Consider the following 18,949-nt stretch of genomic DNA (forward strand, 5'->3'; position numbering starts at 1 on the left):
CTAAGTATTAGAGCACCTTTAAAGATAAACCAACACTTGGACTGCTTTCAAATGTAGTATAGATTTTGTAAGTACACTAAAATAGATCATAGTGACCTCTTAGCTATGTTAGAAGATACTTAGATAAAATTTTAAAGGACCTGCAGTATTTGGCTATTCATTAAACGTATAAATCCATGTGATTTGTCTTTGCCCATCTGGAGACTGCAATGTTAATGAGTTAACTGCCTGAACATAGTCTCTATAGAGTCACTTGGATAATTTGGAGCATTGTCATTTCAAACTAAGGATAAATACAGCTTTGTATAAAATGAGTTCTTGTTCCAGCAATAATTGCTTGTGTGCTATATAAGATGGTCCTGAATCGCCCCATCAGACTTATTCCCAGAGCAGTAAGTGATATGGATTTCCATAAAGAGGCAGCACATCTACTAGTAGATTCAGTAATTTTGTGGGGGTGTTGGCACATGGAGCCAATTTACTTTATCAGTCAGAGACTCTTTTTATGGCAGTTAGTGGAAGAAGAAAATGTACATAACTTATGTAACACTTCCATACTATGGGTACCAGTAAAACACATTTCCCAACATATATAAGGTAATCTGTGGTTATTTTTATATTGTAGTTAATGATAATACTTCACAAGAAATCATTTCTTCCTATTGAAATGAAATATGTGTTATTATGCACATAACATGCTTGTTTTTACAAGCTTCAACATTCAAATATGGAAATCCAGCTTCAACAAGGATGAGTCTCACAAAAAATAAACATCTACAGTCCTGATATTTTGTGTCTTGGCTTCATTGTCAAAGGTGAGTAAGATGTACTTAGGGCATGAGATACCTGATATGTTCATGGATGAGCAAAGAAGACATTAATATTTAACATTTTAAATGATGTATAAAAATAATAATTTTGCAATAATAGTATTAGAAAAATCTATGAATTAAGAAAAAAAACTAACCGGTCGATCATTAGTTGACATTTAAATCTGGTGAATTGGGTTACCCCAGTTAATCCATAAAGAACTCCATGCTTCAAAGTCCTTGGAGGTAGAATTCTATATACAGGAAGGTTTGATATAGTGGGATCTGGTAGGTTAGACAAAAGTAAATTCTTCCCAAAACAGTGGGAAAAACTGAATACATTTTTGTTTACAATGAAGATAAAAGTCATGTACATTGTGGGAATTATATCTGTAATGGAAAATTCAAAGGTAAAATCATATACAATACCACTTTCCTGTCTAATCAGTGTTTTTTTCAGCTAGGTGAACCTCTGTTCTTTTATAATCCTGGCAGTTGGGATCCAGATTTCACTTTCATTTTGCTTCTTCATTGGTTTTAGTTATCAGAAATAAGAAAAAATAAAAAATAAAATCTGTTGTCTACAAGAATTCAGGCTAGAAGTATCTGTTCTTCTTCAAGGTAAACATCACCAAATACCATGAAAAGCCAATGAAGACAAAATTCAGATGGTGACTAATACTCCTCTATGCTGGAGTCTCTCCAGAAGTCTTGAAATCAAAGCTGGTTGCCAGTCAGTGCGTGTTATGGCAAAATGCAGCTAAGAAGTGAACAAGAAAACCAATGCATTTAATGTGACAGCACCACTTGAGGCATTTTCAGCTGTCTGAAGAGAGTTAAATCAAGACTTGATCAAGCATTTAAATCACAGGCAGACCTGCAAAACAATTCTATAACCTGCCAGAATAACCCTTTTGTCTCAAGCTAAAAAAACGCCCTTTATTGAGCCTAAAGTGAATTAAGCAACACCACTTTCCGTCAAAAGTAACCATGATGCAAATGGTTTTATCTCCATGTAACCAAGGCAAGAAAACATTAACCAGCTGGTCCCCATTCAGAAGCATCTGTAACCATCTGGAGTGAGCCCCAGTCTGCAGTGCAGCAGCTCAGTGTGGGACCAGGCATGACTCAGTTTGCGCCTGCCAGAATCAACATTCACTGACTGGAACATGTTCAGACCTTCCTTTTTAACAATTCTCCAAATAGTCTTTACCAGGCATTAATGTAACCTTATTTCCACGAGCCAAGTGGGAGTTGTATAGTTCTCGCTGGCAAAGGCTGGTGCTGGGTGGTCCCATGATGTTGGTGGTCTTGGCACATGGATTTCAGTGCTGGGAAGAAGTGATCTTGGGATCCTTTCTGCACAATGGCCATTCTCACTGAGGTTCGGTGATTACTGTCATTGTGGGGTCAGAAATGAGAGAATAGCCAGTTTTGTGCTTGTACTTTCCCACTTCCATGCTTTGGCAGCTTCATGTTCTCATCACTGATGTTTCAGAAAAGGTCTGTGGTTAACTACAAGTGGCTCCTTTTATGTTTGCCTTTGTGAGGGTGATGACTGTGCTCTGCTTTGGCTTTACTATTTGGTAGAAGTTTTCTTGTTTCATTTGGATATTGAGTTTGTCCCCCAAATTAGTTAAAATGTGAATCAGACATCAGCAGATCCCGCCAAGTTCACCCAGGTCTCCATCAAACAATTCTTCTCAAGTACTGTATGAGATCTACCTGCTGTCTGTTGTGAGTGCATGAAGCCTTTGAGATGCTATGCTAACCCTCAAGTGTTTAATGGGCTTTCAGTGCACTTCACCGTTTGTCCTATTGGTTTTGTACCTGTAATCTGAATTGAAAGAGAAGAAAAAAGGCACAACATAGTTATTCATCAACAGTTAATTTTCATGTTACAAAGCCAGCCTTTGGTGTCACCAAATATGGTCCTTCAACAATATCTCTAAAATTTTGGCATGAAAAATTGCAAAAAGAAAAAGGGTGCCTGGGTCTTATCTGTTACATCAAAAAGTTAAGTTAGTATTAAATTAGACCTGAAGAAAATAACCTTTGGTCCAAATGGTTAACCCTCTAGTTACTCATACAGAACTCAATTCCTCTGAATCCAGTGCAACTGTTCTTAAGAATAACCGGTTATAAGCATGATTGAGAGGCTGTCCTAACTGGTGTGTCTTTGGAGAGTTTCTGCTTTCTCTGGAAATGCTTTTTGAATGTTGCAGGCACTTTTCTCAGTAAATTAAGAATCTCAGTGTATCTTCTAATTCCCTTTTTTATTTAAGTGAACAGAGTAGAAGAAAAGATATACTGTACACTAAATTGTCATATAAGGTAGTAGAATACAATTTTATTCAAGAAGAAAACTTTGTGCTCGGGCCACTTTTCAAAAGGAGCTGAATGAAGAATAAATTGTTAGGTTTTAATCATTAAATATCCTGCTTACCACATTTCATGTTCAATTATTTAAGACTTCTGTGAGAAGGACTGCATAAAAGGCAACTATATGAATGCTCTTTTCATTGTGCCACAGATTTTAAACAAGAAAATGATTACCCCTAAACTATTTGTTCCTTTTGGGATTTTCTAGTCATCAACTTGAACTTTCTCTGGTTTTGCATTAGTTCGAAATAATACGGTCCAATTTATCTGTTGTTTACAAGGGCTTTTGTAAACCAAATCACTGGACCTCTCAAAAAAATTACAAAAAGCTTGCTGCAACCTGTAATCATAGAAGAATTCATATTATAACAGAGTAGGATTAATAATGCATGTAATTATAATATACAATTTTCTTTAGGCTTTTCTAATTATGAAAAAATTACAGATAACATCAACAGTGTGATTCTGAAATGCCTCTCATTTATTATGTAGCTCTCTTAATCAATGTTCTGCCACTGGAAATCAAGTCAGAATGTTATTACGGTCTCTCCTTCTGGATTTAATTACAGTAGTAACTCATGACTCAAAGTCTGAGAAAACACCATGCAGTTTATAGCTTTGAAGAACAGCTATTAATTCTGCCATCTACCTCCAAGTGCAAGCCAATGAAAGCATTTAAAAAATCTTTATGTCTGAAGATAAACACACACTTACACGTGGGCTTAAGGTGAAGGTGCAGAGAGCAGAGGCACCATCTATTCTCTGCCTGCACAGTAGAGCATCCTCTCCTGGGGAGAGGATCTGAGTATCTTTGAGCTGTTTGCTACACAGATTAAGGTATTATCCTGCACTGTTAACATTTACAAGAAGGGTTTCAGGATGCCAGCTCCTGTCCATTGATAGCCTGGAGTCAGGGCAGCGCTTTTGCCATATAGATAGGCTTGCTGCAGATGTGCATCTGTGCCTCTCCTATGACTGTGGGATCAGTTTCCATCATGAATTTATAACCTGACAATTAGCTGCAAATGGGAACAATGGGAACAATGCACTCTTCCAAGAACCTGAATTGGGAACTGCTTTTAGTTTTGGCAGCAGCCAGGGAGGATGTCTCTCCCTCCAAAACACAAACATGCTCAGCCACATGCTATTGACTGGGAGGGTGGAGCTGCCAGAGGGCTCTGGGTTAGGGTGAGGAAGAGCATGCATAAGGGTGTACATGAAAGCTTGTTTTTTGGAAGAAACTCTTTTTAAGAAAATCTTGTATTTCAAAGGGAAGAGAAATTAAATACCCAAGACTAATATCTACCAGTGCCTATGTCTTTCAAAAAATTATCTAAACCATCATTAAATAAATTTCACTTGACCTCTCAAGCCACCATCTTGAACAATAGCTTTTTATATGCTCCATATTTTGAGAAAGATAAAATTGAAACTTAACCAGCCTGGTTATTTTATTGAGTGGTTTATTTGATCTCACCAGGGGTGCAAGGACACCAAAGTCATCTGCTAGCTTTCCCAGCCACCGGAATGACAGCCAGCCATTTGATGTTTGTCATTTGGGAAGCTGTGGGAAGGAACCAAGGAAACTTCTGCACTTGAGTGCTGTAGCTCACATCCACACTGCAGTGTGATTTGCAAGGTTATCAGAACTCATCAAAAATGTGTTTTGTTTCTTTGTTCGTTTTTGACCTAAATATTATTTCGTCAGAAAATGCCAATTATTTGTAGTGAGAAGTATTGGCAGGAAAAGCTAAGCTTTGCAAATTGGTCTGATTGAAAGACTCTGACATTTCAAAATTGATATTTTGAAATAGCCAAATGCCTCATGGAAAGAAAAAAGAAGAAAATAAAAAGGTTGGCATTTTACTGAAATTTTTCAAAAACGTGGAGATGAAGTCCTGTGACTGACCAGACTGATCTTTGTGTGTTTTCAGTTTGCTAGCCCTTTCTAAGTTTCAACATTTTGGCATTCATGCAGCATGCCTTTAAAAAATAAAATAAAATTGAGAGTTGTCTAGGTCAGCAGTTTTTGCCCAACCCTGGTTTCCAGCTCATGTTCCACAGAACCTGGGATCCATCTCACACCAGTAACCCAGATAGGAGGGACTGAAGGCACAGCAGGACTGGGTGCAAGATGTTCTGCGTCAAACAGGAGAGAATAAGAGTGGGAACAGCATGTGGGTAGGAGCTCAGACTAAGCCTACAGTTAAAAACATCCCTGTACTCTCATCTTGTCTAAACATTAGGGATGTTTAAATGCATGAAAAGAGGTGGTATGAGCACCTCTGTGCCCTTTCCTCAAAGCAGACTATTAATCTAAGAGAAAAGTCAGAGAAAATATAGCTATTTAATCTCAAATACCGTGGACAGCACAATTTATTTTTTTTTCAAATATTGGCATTGCTTAGGGTGAAACCTGCCTCAAAAAAACCCTCTTTTCTCATTCCCAAATACAAGAATATCCCATGTTTTAGACAATAACATATACAGCCAACTCTATTTTCTGAAAGCGTTTTCAAAGTCATCACAGGAAATAAGCACTACAGGAAATAGAGGAAATCTATAACTCTGCCATATTTCCAGAAAAATCTGTGGGAAGAACCTCCTGAATTATGGATGGTATTCACTGGGGATGAGGAAAAAAAAAAACAACGTTCCCTTCCAGCATTCAGATTTACTGTGGTAGAGAACCATGTCCTTGATGGCAACAAGCCATGGTGTCATTTTGGAGCAGAAGAAACCAGGCTGGAGTAGGAGAGGGCTCCTGGCTGCAACAGTACGACACTGACACATGAGGCTTTAATTTCAAGGCAGGAGCTGGAACAAAAATCATTGCAAAATCCGGTTTCGTAACGGTCTGTGATTCTGCTTGCTGTGCTTGACGTCATATCTGTGGTCTTGGTAGAAATGTCAGCTTGGTTCCATGCAAGATAGGGAGATGGGTGGAGAGCAGGGCTGAAGTGAAGGAAAAGCAGGGATCCTTGATGTGTCATCAGGGAAATGAAGAACCCTTTCCCCTCTCCCTGACTAAGAAGAAATGATAAAGCATTTCTTTACACATTTTTTTTTTAAGTCTATTCTATGTTTATGTATTGTGAAAACTTTATGACAACATGAACGTGAAGATTTCCACACGCTGCAGGTAGCACGTCCCTGGGCTCCTTGAAGACCGCAGTGCTGTGTTGCTTTGTACCAGGTTATCCCAAAACTGCCTGATGAAACAGCTCACAGGCTGCGGGAGGTAATTTGCTGTGGGAACTGGGATGAGAGCAATCCGTACAGAATCCTTAGAGCAAAGCAATACAAAGAGAAACTATTGCGGAGAGTAATTACCCTCTCGTAATCCTCCAGGCTCACATTGCCTCAGTACTGTGCCATGAGAGCTGTAAGAATTCTGAGGCTTCTGCAATTCCCTTTGCCATCCTCTGATGTGGAGGGGAAGGTTGTTTTTATTCGAAGGCGATCACTTACCCTTTATTTACTGTGAAGGATGGGGATGAGGGACTCAGACTCCCAAAGCTTTTCACAGTTGGTTTTGTTGTCTAATTATTCCATGGAAGAGCTTCTCCCAGCAGTGGGGCTGTGTCCTCTGCAGCTGAGCTGAGGGACTCCTGCCCTTGCAGAAGGTCTCTCTAGAAGCAAACACTTCTCAGTGGGCTAACACTACAGCCCATGTGCCTGTTTCACTTTGTTTATTTATTTTTAATGGAATCACATGAATAAAGAAACGCATCTTCCATATTGTCTTTTGAAGGCAGATAATTGTGTTGCCGTTCCATTCACTATTGGCTTGTCATGCACAAATGAATTCATGCATATCTGTCTTTCCTTTAAAAAAGCAGCCCTGCTGAGTTTTCCCAGTTGTTCAGTCAGTCACAAAACACTGTTGTTAAGCAAGTGCTGCTTTATGTTGTCTAAACAGACGTGGTTCTTCTCTTGTTCCTGTTGTCAGGCATATTGTTAAATTTCTTTGAATTTTCAGTGAATTAAAATTCTCCATTCCAAGGAGAAAGAAATTATTACTTGTAATCAGGATTAATTGGATAGTAGTAGCACTTTCGACTCTAGAGTTGATGATTTACCATCAGAGCATATCCTTTCATTGGTTTAAAATATTGCCATCATTATTTTGATATAGTGATTTTTACAAAGAAGTTTAAATAGCATTCCACTTAAAACAGCAGAAACACACACAGCTTCACAGACTACCTCCTAAACTCATGGGTGGCTAAATGTGAGCCTGTGTTGTTGTACAAAATCCCACTGAGGCTAAGGAAGAGTCCCACTATAGTGTGTTGGGTCAGAAGCACACCAAAGGATCAGTTATCCTGCAGCGTGTCTGAGACAGAACTTCAGAAAAGATTTCCATTTGGAGTTGATATTGAGTGGAAAATAAGTGTGGAAAACTACATTTCCATCTTGTTTATCTCCATCTTCCTGAAGTGAAAATGGTCTTCTCCAGAAATCTCTGTGGTACCATTCAAAGTTCTCTTCTGGTGGATGTTTGAAAGCACAATGGCATTCAGAAAAATGTTGGAGACTGTCTGTGCTATACCCTGTCAAAACCCTTCCCTCCTGCCTGCTTTTGCCTTGTATGCATCCAGGGGGGTGATTTTTGTGACAAAGCAGAGAGAGGCACCACATTGCCAACAAACTGTTGGCAGACATCAGATGCTTTTAACTGATGGCAAGACTAAAGAATTGGGCTTGTGTGGGTCATGGATAGACGCTTATAAAGGTAGCATAGGAAACCCAGATGTTGAAGAAACTCTTCCAGTAATTTGGAAGGTAGATTTTAAAGTGGTGAGCTTCAAAGGTTAGAAATGATTCTTTGATCTTCAAAAGACTGAAAATGAGAGCACAGTGTCTGCTGGACTCATCACATGTCCAAACAATTGCAATAAATGTATATGGAGTTTTGAAGCATCAAAACCCTGGAGAAAAAGAAAAGGGAAAAGAAAAAGAAAAGGGAAAAGAAAAATAAAAGGAAAAAGAAAAAGCAAAAAGGACATTATTCAGACAGTCAGTCCAAAAAACAGCACAGATGTCTCAGCTGATTTTAGTGGACTTTGTACAATACCTTAATGACTTAAAAATAAACTTCTTGAATTGCTAGCTGAATTCCTGAAAAATGAGGGAGGTGAAGTTTTAAAAAAATAAAACTAAAGATGGGGACCTGTAATAAGAAAGACTTCAAACTGTGCAAGTTTCTGAAAAGATCACAGCCTCAAAAACAAAGGAACATTTTTAGGTGGGAGGAAGTAATGAAAAACATTCTAAAATGTTTTTGTTGTGGTTTTCTGACTTTTTACCAAGTGCTCTAGGCCTGCATGAAATGCTGTGCTGTGGGGTGAATTTGTTTGCTGTTAGGTAAAGCATGCTCACAAGTCTTTGTGATGGCAGCTGTGGGCAAACAAAACTCAGAGTCCTTAGATGGACCCTGCCACGGCCATCCAAACCCGGGAAGGCTCTTCAGGATAACATTTGATGTATAAATCTAGGATCAGCTCTGCAGTGATGCTTATCTACCTGGTTCCCAATGGAATAAAGCTAAAAACATACAAATACCTCAGCAGTTTTGGACCTGAATTATTGAAAATGCTGCAAGGGGCATATATATGAGCAGTAAATGTATATTCTTTCCAGAGATGTTTGTTGGCTCATCAAAACCAAATTGCTGAATTCATTTGCGTATTTGCTTATCTTAGAGAGCAGTACATGACTGGAGGATATATCTAATCTGAGTGCCTTTTCTTCTTAATGTCTTAACACCAATTACAGCATTAGTTACCCATGTTTTCTATTTCTAAATACATCTGGAGTTTTGTTTTTAATTATTCATTGAGACAGAGGCATTTTTTATTTTTTTTTTACCAGAGTTTCCAAGTGTGCTTTTAAAAATGTAGGAGCCAACATGTGACAGCCAGAGGAAAAACAGGAGTGGACAATGGAGCTGGTGGTGTCAAGACAGCCATGTAAAGAAATGAGGTAAGATTCAGCATTTGCTTCCAACGTGCCATCTCACGGTAACCTATTGGAGCTTTGTAAGACAATTGCTTTTTACAAATGGGTTGTGACAAGCAATTACACACTGCTCCACACATCTTAAGAAAGGAAGAACAGAATAATTGAAAACAGGGCTGGGAGAGCTCTCAGGAGGTCACCCAGTCCATCTCCTCACCCGGATGGGACTGGCTTCATGCTAACCACTCCTGACATATGTTTGCCTCACATGTTTTCAAAAACCTCCGCTGACAGAGGTCCTACAACCTCCCTAGGAAATGCTTTCAGGGCTTATCTCTGCCTACCATTAGAAATGTCTTTCCTACTGTCTTGCTTACGTCCCCCTCACTGCTGGTGTGACACTACTGCTTCTTGCCAGGCTCCCAGGGAGCACATGGGATGGTTATTTCCTTTATTCTGCAGCTACAAGTCTATCTGTTTGGAGACTGCTATCATGATTCCTCTCAGCTTTCTATTTCCTAGACTAAACAAATCCCATCCTTTTAACCTTTTCTTATAGTATATGGGGTTTAAAACTTCCCTCATGTTCATTGTTTTCCTCTGGACTCAGACTAACTGGTCTTTGTCTCTCCTGAAAGCATTGGCCCAAATTAGGCTGCCCCAGTTTCGGTGGCTGTGTTTTCTCATCCTTGATTTTGTTTGTATTTGTTTTGCAAGGGGTGTGTTGTTACCTATGGCAGCAAAGAGTTTCAGGAGCCTTTGTTAAAACATTCTTTCATAAATGCCCTGTCTTGGATCTGATCTGATGCTTGAATAAAGCAGTATGGACTAGAGTATGCACAGCGTTGCCAAACTTCAGTAGCCCAAGGAGTGCAAAATTTTAAATAAAGAAAAGAGGAGGTGAAAGGTAGATGTTAAAAATACATTGTGGCTAGAAATATTTTTAATGTTCTGTGTTGGCCTCCAACCATCCATGTCAGCTGAAATTGCTCAAGCAGTGCATCTGCAGATGTGACTTTCCGGTGTGAGCCTCTGAGCATGAGATCAGGTCAGGAGAGCCAGCTATGATGAAAGCTTCAGCTAACAGCCCTAAAAAATTTTTGTATGTCTTATGGGGGTTGGTCAACAGGACTCTCTCCTCCTGGAAGAAATCCTGACATATTTGGCTCCTATTATGCTACCTTAGCCTTGAAACCTCCACTGATGTCGGTGGCAAAATACCCTCTAGGAGTTAAGGCCATGGTGTCTCACAGTAGGTTTCTAGCACATGCATGGGTTAGGATAGAAATGTGTTTCTCTTCCCACAGAAGCTGAAGGACTATATGGCTTTTCTAGTTACATACCTCTCAATAAAACTTCGAAAACCCTTGGGGTTAGGCAGCCCAAACTTCATCATCTGGGTGGGGGGAAAATGTATCAGTAGATAATGGTTTGTCTTGTTAAGAACTCAATCCTTTGTATATTAATTTGAGGGGGGAAAAAAAAGAAAGAAAAGTAAAAAAGTAAAAAGTAAAAAGAAAAAAGGAAAAAGAAAACAGAAAAAAGAGAAAAAAGGAAAAAGGAAAAAGGAAAAAGGACAATATTTCCGAAGAGAAATATGGAGAAAGGAGAAATTAACAAATTTATATTTCTTTTAGGAGATTGGTAAATGTTTCATGGGTCAAAAAAGATAGGCCTCCCAACTTGTCACATTACGAGCTCTCACCAAGACAACCAAGGTGAAGACCATGAGCAGGCTTTAAGAAAATGGTCGAGAGAAGGGGTGCCTCATGCATGATGTGATTCCTTTTGTGTGGAGGTTTTTGTTGGCTATCCTCTCCAGCAGTAACGATGGGGCTCTCTTCAAAACAAACAATTATAATTGACTTCAGTAGCATGCATATAACTTTTTAAGTTCCCAGAACTTTTGCTGGGAACTGGGCTGACACTGCAGCTTGTTCTGGGTATCTGGAAAATAAAGTGAAGGCAAATATTCTTGCTTTGAATATGCGAAGTTAAACTTGTTGCTACCTCTCTCACTTTGGGATTTCTGCATCCAACAGATTGCCCATTCTTTTAAGTAAGCAGAGTTTTCTGTTTTGTGCAATATAGTGTAACAACACATGAAGCAAGAGGAAGAAAAGGAAACTAGCTAACACTGGAATTGTTCTGGTGTTTTCTCAAAGAACAGAATGGCAAATTGTTTTCCTTGGCTTTCTGGAAAATATCTGACCTTGATACTTCATATTCAATTTATGTAAACAATTACAAAAGCATCTAAGCCAAACAGAAAAGGCTATTTCTTGAAAACCTGCAGGGAATGCACATGGGAATTTCCCACATGCTGTGGCAATCTTAAAAATACCTCCTTGTAACCCCACGATATTAATGATTAACTCTGGAACTGTGAGTTTTTCCAGACTTCCAGTGAACTTGGTGATTTGTGTGTTCAGCTGTGTTAATCAGGGAGGAGTAGTAAAAAAAATAATAATAAAAAATTACCTCTTCTAGTAACTTGCATGTAATAAATTATCTGTCACATTTTCCTCTTGAAATTCAGGGATTCCTGCAGATTGCACAGTTGATAAATATCACAGTACGGGAAATACTGTTTTGTGGCAAAGCTGTGTGCTAAGATGCTCTTGCAAGAACAAGCTGGAACCAGTTTTGTTCACAAATTACTCAAAGACAGAGCTGCTTTGCTCAGGACACTCACCCACACAGTGCAGCACAGACCTTCAGAGATGAGCTGAACGTTGCTTATATCACATTTACATACATCTGAAAATCGGTATTTCAAGTTTTAGCTTTGTGATTTGTTTCCATTACATTTGCTGAAGAGGAGAGAAGCAGCAGAGAGTGCTTTGAGAGGTGCTTTCCCAGAGCAAGCAGGGCTTCTTGTGCAGGGAGATTCACATCACACCAAGTCTGTTCAGCTCGTGACATCGTGGGCAGCACCGCTGAAAATGGTTTGAGAATGTAAGCTGTCAGATAAAGCTTTCAAAAGGTGTTGAGTGCTAAACCCTCACCTTTCTCCACCAACAGCCTTTCCCATAGCAGTTTGGAATATTCACCCTTTTGGATCATTTTTCTGCGTCTATTCTGGTCATGTTTAATGTAGCAGTATGGTCCATCAGCCGTCCCACTGTGCTGCTTGTCGTGGTGATAAAGTTTTTATCATTAAAATTTCTGGAGCACAACTTTTTAATTAATTCATCTTGAGAGACTGGAGCAGAGCTGTCATGGATGCCAAGTCATTGCTCATCTTTATTGGGTTGTAGAGAGATGGAATAAAACTGGAGTACCTTATGAACCACACCTACATTTTTGGGGTATTTTTAGCATGATTAAATCACACATCATTTAGTCATCTTTTAATCTCTTGATAGATAGATACAGATATCTATTCATTTATATAGTGGCTCCTATGGATGCTTCTTGGGTCCATATAAGTAACTTCTTACTTGTGGGACAGTTTTCCAGCATCCAAGGGACACAATCACGTGCAAGTCACAATCACATGCAGGTCCCTAACAGTCTCAGCCACTGTGACTTCTTCCAGGTGGAAATATATGTTAGCATGTTTTTGTATTTGTGTGCACGTGTGCACATGACAGGGATGATGAAGAAGTGCAAGTTTCTTACTTGTGATTATTGTTTTTTTAGCTAGCACAGAGAGAACACAGAAAACACAGCATTGCTAGATATTCAGTAGGTGAAATGGTTTAGTTTAGTGGGAAAATATTTGGCAGAGAGTCCCTATAACAGGTAGCGGTGTAGGTTTGTTCACAAAGAGCGTGTCTTCAGCAAGTTGAGCTGAGAGCCATGTTTGACAATATTAAAGTGGTTAAAATAACTTCATCTGATGAAGTCTTGCTAAGAAATGATTGTAGTTATGAATCTTGTATTATTTAATGACCATTCTTGACACAGGTCCTGGGAGCAGCTCATTTGGTGAGTGTTGGTTTTTAAAAATCAGGTTGGCTTCCAGTTATGAGACATGACCTGGAAATCAGACCTGAGTATGTCTGAAAGTTTCAAAACTCAGAAATTAATCAAAATCAAACCTCTAAAACCATGGACTTTATATCTTTTCTAATATTTAAAAACCTGTGCTAATATGAACATGCAGTAATTATTTAAAGGATAAGCATGTGTAGGTGGGTAAACGGCAGGCAGTGAAATCTCATCTGAAAAGCTGTTGGCCCTTTCAAACTTATCTGTTCTTGGTCCCATAAGACCATAAGGGCATAATTCATTGCTCAGCATCTGAGTGCACACACAGAGCTATATGAGTATCTGTATTAAGTTTCCATTCCGTGCCTAATATGCAGAGGATATTTCTTCATTTCAGCCCTGTTATGACATTTACCTTTCTGTCTGACTGTAAGGGCTCACATGATCATCTTAAGATGTCCTGGATTTAGTTGTTGTGAAGCTAGATGTTGATTATAATTTTTGTGGGGTTTGTTTTAGGGTTCAGACTGTGCTAGAGTACATGTGGTCAGGACATCTTGCCTCTGCAGACAGGAAGCAGATTATCATCTGGTCAGTACGGTACATCTCTCCCTATCTATCTGCTTGATTAATACAGGATATGGGTCTGCCACAGATTTTACCTTCAGATCTTGGCTTTTCAGTTGTCTCATGCTTTTAGCCCCAGAGAGCTTAATTTTCCTTCCAGATATGATTTATTTAACTGTTTCTTTTTTTCTTCAAAGAAAAGAAACCCAAACAAACTTAGAAGTATCCAATTACTGGCACCTAACTCATGAACTTTTCCCCTGTCCCGTGTCTTCCATTTCCCATTACTTTCAATCTGACTGGAGCCACATGCTGTCCCCATTCATAAGCTGGCCATTTCCTGCTGGAAAGGCACTAGGAAGTGTAAACATTTGAAAACCCCATGAATTTTGAAAAGGAAGACTTGGAAAAACTTATTTACATACAGCACTTGCTGTACTATGGAACTATGGCTTATTATTTTCCTAGTAGACAGCACAGGACAATTTAAGAACTTTGCCTTACTGCCAACTGATATGATAAAAATGTATGATATGGAGCTTGTAGTAGGGAAGACACATTTAACCGTCTGGTTTCGTCACTTTTACTATATTATGGATATTTTCTGAGTGCTCAGGTGATAAAATAAGTAGTTGGAAATGAAAGGCCAGACCCCTTTCCCTGTTCTGGGCAGGTAGGCAAAGGTTTCAGATCTCACCACATTGCCCAGCTAGGAGTAGTGCATCTTCCAAGGCAGTTTTTTAGGCTGCAGGCCAATGGCATCCTGGTCTTCATCAGAAATAGAATGGCCAGCAGGGCTAGGGAAGGGACTGTCCTCTTGTACACAACACTGGTAAGACAGCACCTTGAATATTGTTGAATCTTCAACCAGCTTTCACTCTGTACCCTGCCACAAATCAATTTCTTATGCTTTATTTCAGTGAGGATAATTGCAGATATAAATTTAAATGTCTGCCCTCTTTTAAAGCTATTGACTCCTCATTTCCTCTAATGTTGTCATAGCAGTTAGGCACTGTAGAAAATATTTCTTTGACCCATTTAAGAACTTTTACAACTGCATGGACCTATAGGGAAACATTTAAGAAAAACTGAACACCTGATTTTACCCTAATTTTCCCAAGATTTACTTTATGTTGCATACCTCTGTTCTGTCACCTTTTACTTGCTTGCCTCTAAATTGAAGGCTGCTATACTCCTTTAAATCGTTCTGCCTATGGGAGTCTTTTCAGGCTGCTGAACATTGTAGTTAACCACTTTGGACTTTCCAAGATTTATTGCCTGTACATTTTGCTAAAATTCAATCACAGGTATGGCAAACAGACTTCCAGATGAAGGCATATTGTTAACTAATGTAATGGCATTATACATCCAACAATGCTCCTTTTTAATGACTTTGCTTTTTACTGTTGCTTTGCAGCAGTCTAATATACCTTTTTATTTTTTATTTTTTATTTTTTTATTTTTTTCCTATGTATTTTGGCAAACTACAGGCATTAACTTTAAAGGTATTTGAGCTTCTATAGTTGAGCATTTGGATTTTATTGGAAACCATTTTAGTTACCTTATTGAAAGTCTCATAAGGAGCGAGAAACCCCCAAACCACCTTTTAAATTAACGGTCTATGCCTGTTATTCCTGTGAGGAACTCTTGGCTGAAACAACTGGGGTGGCCTCGGACCTCCTCTTGGTGGCAGTGGGGACAGGTGAGCCCAGCTTTGCCCTTTACCACTAACATGAAGGTGAGGTTTGTACCATGCTGAGGAGATCCCAAGCTGTAGAGCAACCGGCCTGATGGAAGGATGGGTCCCACCTTGCTGCAGCCCAGGGATGGGCTTTATCTGGGGATGGGGCAGGCTGCACTGCCCACTTGAGTACTAAACTGGGTTGTGTTGACGCTGTCAAGAAACATTGAGGCAGCACTGGCTGTGTCACAGCACCATTTGCAAAATATGTCATATTACACAGAGACTGTAACAGGATTAGGCAAACCGTGATAAAGTAAACCTTAAACACACAATACAAGGAATCCAGCAGTTCTTGCTGAATTACTCTTGCAATGATCCAATGATCCACCCAGCTTATGTTTGCAAGAAAAACATGCAGATAAGACACTGGTATGTCCTACCATGTGGATGGAATATGGATTTGAAGAATGAGTGGTGCTGTGCCTGTACATGAGCACAGGCTTGCTAGGACTTATTAAAATGTTGTGGGTTTGCCTCTCTATGGTTTGGTCATGGCCATGAATGAGACAGCTCAGCCAAGAGGAGGTACAGAGATTTCAATTCTGACAACATTAACTGGGGAGAGGAAGAAAAAAAAAAAAAGAAATGATGCTGATATTAGTCATATAGAAATCTCTGATGATGCACAATAACGATGTATGAAATTACAAAGGATATGGAGTAATCAGCATGAACATGAGAAATTGGTCATGTAGGACTGAGAAACTGCTGAATGCAAAGCCAAAATATTGATGATGAATGCACAGCCAGATCTATATTTGAATTAAAATTCTTATCTGTCCAGTGAAAGACGTCTTTCCCCTTGAATGGGTCTGGAAGGGTCATGCAATATCTGAAAGTTCATGATCCATAGCTATCAGAAGTGGCTTTTAAATAAGCCAGCTGGTGATCAGATGCTGGGACTTGCTATTTATTTTTCAAATCATACCTGCGGACTTGTTTCCTTAGCAAAGCCACTGATTGTGACAAATGTGTATAACAAGTGCAGTCTTCTATTGATTCTCACATTCTATTTTCTGCTTTTGGTGGAAACAGATGGAATTCAATTTTCTCACAATTACTATTAGCCAAGAATAACATCACTTAAATCAGTGCGGGGGAGGTGGAAAGTTGCAACTACAAAAACACACAGCCTGAAAAGCTGGATACTGAAATGTGACTTGCAAATAACCATAACTGATGCGTTAACCAGGCCCCAATTCAGAAACATTTTCTGGGCTCATAGCAGTGTGTCCTACTGACATTATACATGCAACCTTCTGCAAAAAGGATGATCCAGATTGTTTTTGTGGGTTACTCTCATGGAATGACTGATGCTTAAATGGTAAATTCTCAGAACATTTTCCACTAAAAATAACAAACCTGGGGCAAGGGTAGAAGCAGCTGATGTTAATATAAGCATATACAACTGTGCAAAATCTTTGCTTACCTTGCAAAACAATAAAGGGAATCCTTAAGAAATTAAACTATCCATCTGTAATTATAAAATAAGTCAATAGTTAAGCATGTAATAAACCAATCATTTCCAAATTTTGAAACTGGTTTAGATCAGAATGTTGTAAATTTGTGAAGGGTGTGTTGCATAGCTAATATATGAGAACACACAAAAAATCCCACACTGTGTGAAGGTTAAGGGTAAATCAAGTACCTGAAGTTAATAAGTACTATAATTAAAGGTTTTCTTGAAATCCCATTTTGACACTGATTCTTTTGCTTCGTGCTGAGCTCTCATATGACGTGAACACAGGTATTTCATTTCCATTATTAAGTATGGCTTCTGGCTTTGCTAAGTAACTAATATGGGATTATTAGATTCATCCTAGGCTTCCTTCTGTCCTTTTCATTGTTATAGTATCTTAACAATTTCCCCAAACTACTCAATTTCTGTTCACAATGGCCTTGTAAAGAGGCATTATTAGATCTATTGTACAGATACTGAATGGAGCCGGACACTTCTGTGTCAAAAAGGCACCAAGATAAGAAGATGATGACCCTTTATTTCAGAGCCTTTAGTATTTTACGGTGCTTTATGTGTTCATAACAAAGACTCATGGGAATCAAAACTGGTGTCTGAAATAAGGCATGTGAAAAAATAAGAAGACTTTCCAATGGCCATCTGTGAAAGACTTGCCCCAGAAAATGTGAAACCTATAGCTAATGCCCAGTAAATCCATTTTGTCTTCAGGGCAGCTCCCAATATGCACCAGAAAAAAGACCTAGAAACTCCATTTCTGTTCCTGCATACTGGGACTGGAGTTACATTTCCACAGTTTTTGGAAGTTGCACTTTTAATCCTTAGCAAGTTGACTGAAACTATATAAGATTAAGTGTCTGTTTTGGCCAAGTTTGGGCACATATTCATAAAAGCAGAAAAAATGCCTGTCCTACCCCTGAAATGATGCTCCTGACATATTTCAAATGTCAGAAGTTTTGGTGCTGGCTGGAATATTTCACTTTGTCTTTTGACAGAAGAACAATATTTTGCCTCAATTACCTCCTAAGAAACAGCAGAGCCAATTTTACTGTAAGCATTTCCCCATGGATATCATGGATAAAATAAATAAATAAATAAAATTAGGTGATTATGAAGTGCTAATCAAACCATCTCACTCTGAGTAGTCACATCTTGACCACAACCTGAACGTGGAATAATTAAAAAATGGAAATCTATATTCCTTTGTGCAGCATTTGTGACTTCTGAAGGTACTTGGTCAGAACAAGCAATTCCTCTTTCAAACCAGGCAAAGAAAACATGTATGAGTTTGGCTACAGAAAACCCATGGGTACTTCTGGAGCTGAAAATCTAGGGCATGGGAAGTGCTGGGTGGGTGGCACCTGACCCATCTTGGCATCCATCTGGCAAAGAAACATCTGCATTCCCAGCTCCCAGCCTAAACAGCTGGATTTCCCTTCCCTCTGTGCAGCCATTTGGACCAGGGAAGGGTGGCTGCACGCAGTAGAGGTCTGAGGACATCAAAGTTGGTCTCTCACTTCTTCTGGTTTTCCTCCATTCCCTTTGCCCCTGTGGCTCTTGTGATGACACATTTCCCCCCCTTGCAGCCCTGTGTTGAAAGGCTGTAATTGAAGCCGAGGTTGCATTGTTGCTCTCCCCACTGTTTTCTGTCATTTAAATGTTTCTCAAGAAATTACTTTGAGGGTTTTAAATTTCTCACATTAAAATCCAACCGTGTGTCAGCATCTGATACATATTTAAATAAGTTTCCAGTGTCCTTGTTTAATTCACAGCATTGAATATTCACAGAAATCAAATTATGAAGCACATTGACGTCAGGATATTTTTGTACCTCCCTGTTGTTTTTTACTTGTAGCTTCCAATTCTAACATCTTCATTTGAAGAAACAAGTAAGGACAAAACAATTTGAGCTGTTCTTATTGTGAAGGGATTTCTAAGCAAAGGCTTAACAGGCTTAGCATTTACGTACACAAGACCTGCAAAAATTGAGATGTTGAAATAGTCACAAACTTTACATATGAGACAGAAGCATAACTCTTTTACTGCTCTTGGCATTGGTTAAATCTACAGAGG

General features: G+C 39.0%; 1 protein-coding gene across 1 annotated transcript in view; it reads left to right on the forward strand.

The window, feature by feature from the left end:
- The first annotated feature begins 9,123 nt into the window (after positions 1-9,123).
- SPON2 (spondin 2) overlaps positions 9,124-18,949 on the forward strand; it is a 103,871-nt gene continuing 94,045 nt past the window's right edge. Inside the window, exon 1 of the mRNA XM_035325391.1 lies at positions 9,124-9,179. Within this exon, the coding sequence (XP_035181282.1) occupies positions 9,139-9,179 (41 nt within the window). The 5' untranslated portion in view covers positions 9,124-9,138. The remainder of the gene's footprint in view (positions 9,180-18,949) is intronic.

Source organism: Oxyura jamaicensis, chromosome 4, assembly GCF_011077185.1.
Source record: "Oxyura jamaicensis isolate SHBP4307 breed ruddy duck chromosome 4, BPBGC_Ojam_1.0, whole genome shotgun sequence".
Lineage (NCBI taxonomy): Eukaryota > Metazoa > Chordata > Aves > Anseriformes > Anatidae > Oxyura > Oxyura jamaicensis.